Genomic DNA, 4060 nt, shown 5'->3' on the forward strand with positions numbered 1-4060 from the left:
TGTACAAACACACACACACACACACACACACAGGCAGAGGGTTCTAGACAGCTGTGCCTTCGTGTCAGACAGTCTGTTTTTCTGAGTCCAGAGGGCAGCGTAGCAGCCATTTTTTCTGCCTCCTCCTGCTTATTTTGACAGTTAAGAGCTGCTCTCTGCTCCACAGCCCCAGGGCACATGACATCCTTGTCTGGCACACAGATAGCACAGAAATCCGAGTCAAATATGTGATTTTGTAATAATACTCAGTTTTGAAACATAAAAAACTGAATATCAGCTTTTGTAATTGCAAGTATATTTTGTTGTGTTAAATGACCTCTTCTTCATTCTAATTGGATTTTATCTATGTTTTTATTGTTTTACTGCTTTATGGTTTGTCTTGCTTGTTTTATGTTTTAACTAGTGTTGTCAAACGATTAATCGCATCCAAAATAAAAGTTTTTGTTTACATAATATATGTGTGTGTACTGTGTATATTTATTATGTATATATAAATACACACACACGGTATATATTTTTCAAATATTTACATGTATTTACATGTATATATTTATATTTATATTATTTATATTACAGATAAATATACTTAATATATACACATAACATATTTTTCTTGAATATATACATGTATGTGTGTGTATTTATATAGACATAATAAATATACACAGTACACACACATATATTATGTCAACAAAAACTTTTATTCTGGATGCGATTAATCGTTTGACAGCACTCGTTTTAACCCTTTGATTTTGTTCAGCACTTTGGCCAGCTTTGCTGAGATAAATGTGCTATATAAATAAACTTTAATTACTTACTTACTTGGGATTTGGGCTCTTGAGGGGAATTGCAAACACTTGCAAGTTTCCGTATTTACATGGTTATCATGTATTAATGAGAGCTACATATTACTCCACATTTGCCTGCCCTCTTCTTGCCTTAATCACAGTAGTTAATGAAGTATAGTAAGTGATGTTCACCATCATGTCAGCGTTCTGTTTTACTAATTTATCATTGGCAATTTACTTTCTGGGTTAAAAGTAACTGCAAATTAATTACAATAATTGCTTTTGGGTTAAAAGGGTGACTTGGATGCACAAAAGCTCTGTGGTTCCACTGAAGGACAATGCTTAGATTTTACTGCCATCTAGTGGATCAAGTATGTAAAGTCAAGTTGAGTTTGTCATTCCAGCTAGAATGAATAGAGTGCTGCAATGATGATGTATTTTTATAGGCCAACCCAGAAGTTAGCATCAACCTGGTTTCTAAACATAAGCTATAAATGAACCACAGTGACTTCAATGTCAGCACCACTACTCTTCTGACAACTTCTTCAGTCTTCATAAAAAAAAAAAAATCCCTGAAATTTTGAGTTAGAATAGTTTGCAAGAGCATGATTATAATTATAAACACAATGAGGCTGTAAAAGCAGATGGGTGATGAACCAGAAGTGCTAAAATGCTAAGTTATTTCCAAGCTTTGGCCCACAAAAATATGTCATCCCTGCAGCAGTCTAGTGTTATTCCAGCTAGAACAGCATAAAAGTAATCTTAAACTAATATAAAATGACATTGATGTAGCCATTTGGATCATATTTTAAACAACATCAAAGAAAAAAAATAATCATAAAGTGTAACACTTTACCTTTTCACATCCTATACAGTGCTGAACAAACAATAAATAAGAAATGATAGGGATTAGATGTGATGTATAAATATAATATGTACATACATACTGTACATTGCAATACAATTACAGTAATTGGTACTTGGTCGCAAAGAGACATGAAAAGTGGCTAGTTCATTGTTTAATTGTGTAGCAGAAGTGCAGGGCAAACATTAAAAAAATATATAATTTTACTTTTTTTAAAAAATATATTATAGCTACTTGTAATCATGTATCTGTACTGTTTTTTTAATGCTATATATATATATATATATATATATAATTAAATTTTTTATATACATATTGTAATATGTAATTGTATTGCATTTTTTTTAATTTTTTTTTTATAATATTTAATTTTTTCTTTATGCTTTTGTTTTTCTTCTTGAGGTAAAGTATGAACTGTACTTTTGTGTGACATTCACCCTTATGTACAGTAGTTTATTTACAAAAAACATTTAACATATGTATTATTATGTAATGTATCTTTTTGTCTCAGATAAACATGTTTGAATGTATATAAAGTGTTTTTTTATGCTCCTAATATTGCCAAAATATTGTTATCGCATTAAAACAATTTTACACTCTATATTGTTTTATGGGGAAGAAAGGACAAGTTTATGCACCAAAATACTCATTACATCTCATTAAAAATTACTTAGATCATTTTTTTAACTGCTACTGATATTGCCGACCTATTGTTATTGCATTTCAGAGTTCAATCCCCCAGAATTCTGCTTGAGTCCAGTTGATAGGGGCGATTGTGATGGCTCTGTGAGGAGATACGTTTACAGCCCCAGGACTGAGAGATGCCAGATGTTTCGTTACAGTGGCTGTGGAGGCAACAAAAACAACTTTGTCCACAAGAGACACTGCATGAAAATGTGCATGAAAGGTGTGTTTTCTGCAGCCCTTGCTTACTTTAGAGGCTTTGATATTATAATTGAGGAGAACTGCGCAGTTTAGTGTCAATGATGATGCATGCTCAAACATACAACTTGGGTTCCATTAGGCTACACCACAAGAAAAGTGAAGCAGGAACATTTGTGTCTGTTGTTGATTGTGAATGTTCAATGTTTTCTCTTTCAGATCACAGCCGGAGGAAGCAAATACGGATAAAGACGAAGAACTCAAATATCTTATTCCGATCTGTCTAGGAGGACATGTACAGTATTCTTCATGATACCAAATCCTAAACCACTCTTTAGAGAGGAAATAAGAGAAAATAAGAAACAGCAGCATATACCGTATTGTCCCGAATATAAGATGATGTTTTTTTTCTTGGAAATACATCTGAAAAAACGCGGTCGTCTTTGACCCACACACTGTTCTCATGTATATAATTATCACAGTTAATGGATTTTAATCTGGGCTTCATATATAATGGCATTCTATGTATTTTAAATGTAAAACATAATCTTACACTCTATATTGGGGAAGAAATGACAAATTTATGTACTAAAATACATTTCATTAAAAATTACTATTTATGGCTGTTATTAATATTTGCTGAAGTTTCTAAATCCTTTGTCTTTCTTTTCCTTTATTTTTTGTACAAATTTTCAAACCTACTAATTCTTAATCTTTTTAATGCTAAATCATTAATATGTTTATACAGTACACTCCAAAATGTTTTTTTTTTATGTCCTCGCACTGTGACCTTGACTCTTGTCATTGTTTGTATGTAATGACTAGAGGCAAATAATGTTTTTTTTTAACCCAGGACACAGTGATTGAAAGTTGAGTCTAACATAAATAATAATATAAAATGTGACCAACAGATCATCACTAAGATAACCACTTACCCCTATATGACTGACTTAAATTACCAATAGAGCAGCGATTCCATTGTGAAAGTTATTGTAGGACTTCTTGATGGTTTGAAAAAAGAAAGTGCATAAAACTGCTTACAACACAAGATGGAGCTGTTACTCTTAAAAGACATTTTGAAATCCACTACTAGTGGCTAAAATGCCTTTATATGCACTCCTAATAAACAATTGTATTTGAATAAACTTTCTGTGGTTTCATTACGATTGTAATTAATTATGTTATTAAAATTAAAATCTGCTGGAGTTTTTCTGCCCCAATTTACATTAGGTGACTTTAACATTTACGTTCTTAATTTGTATGCGCTTAAAATGTAAAGCATTTGATATAGTGTTTTTATTGTGTATGTACTGTTTTGTTAAACTGACATAAGATGGGGGTCATCCTACCCCGAGGGTCTAACTTTTCACTTCAAAACAAGAATGTTGTTTATACCCCACAAATCTAAAGTAATTAATGTGTAATTAACCCATCCACATAAAATGTACAATAAGAAGAAAAAATCATAATATAAGCTTAAAAATAAATTTTTAAATATATAGGCATCGTTAGTGTGTGTGTGTAT

General features: G+C 31.6%; 1 protein-coding gene across 2 annotated transcripts in view; it reads left to right on the forward strand.

Moving 5' to 3' along the window:
• LOC107728931 (tissue factor pathway inhibitor-like) overlaps positions 1 to 2881 on the forward strand; it is a 24909-nt gene extending 22028 nt beyond the window's left edge. For both annotated transcript variants that reach the window (XM_016539267.1, XM_016539266.1), the window contains exons 6-7: positions 2381 to 2560; positions 2755 to 2881. In XM_016539267.1, the coding sequence (XP_016394753.1) occupies positions 2381 to 2560; positions 2755 to 2822 (248 nt within the window). In that variant the 3' untranslated portion in view covers positions 2823 to 2881. The remainder of the gene's footprint in view (positions 1 to 2380; positions 2561 to 2754) is intronic.
• The last annotated feature ends 1179 nt before the right edge of the window (positions 2882 to 4060 follow it).

Source organism: Sinocyclocheilus rhinocerous, unplaced genomic scaffold (assembly GCF_001515625.1).
Source record: "Sinocyclocheilus rhinocerous isolate Xijiao unplaced genomic scaffold, SAMN03320098_v1.1 scaffold1569, whole genome shotgun sequence".
NCBI classification, from domain to species: domain Eukaryota; kingdom Metazoa; phylum Chordata; class Actinopteri; order Cypriniformes; family Cyprinidae; genus Sinocyclocheilus; species Sinocyclocheilus rhinocerous.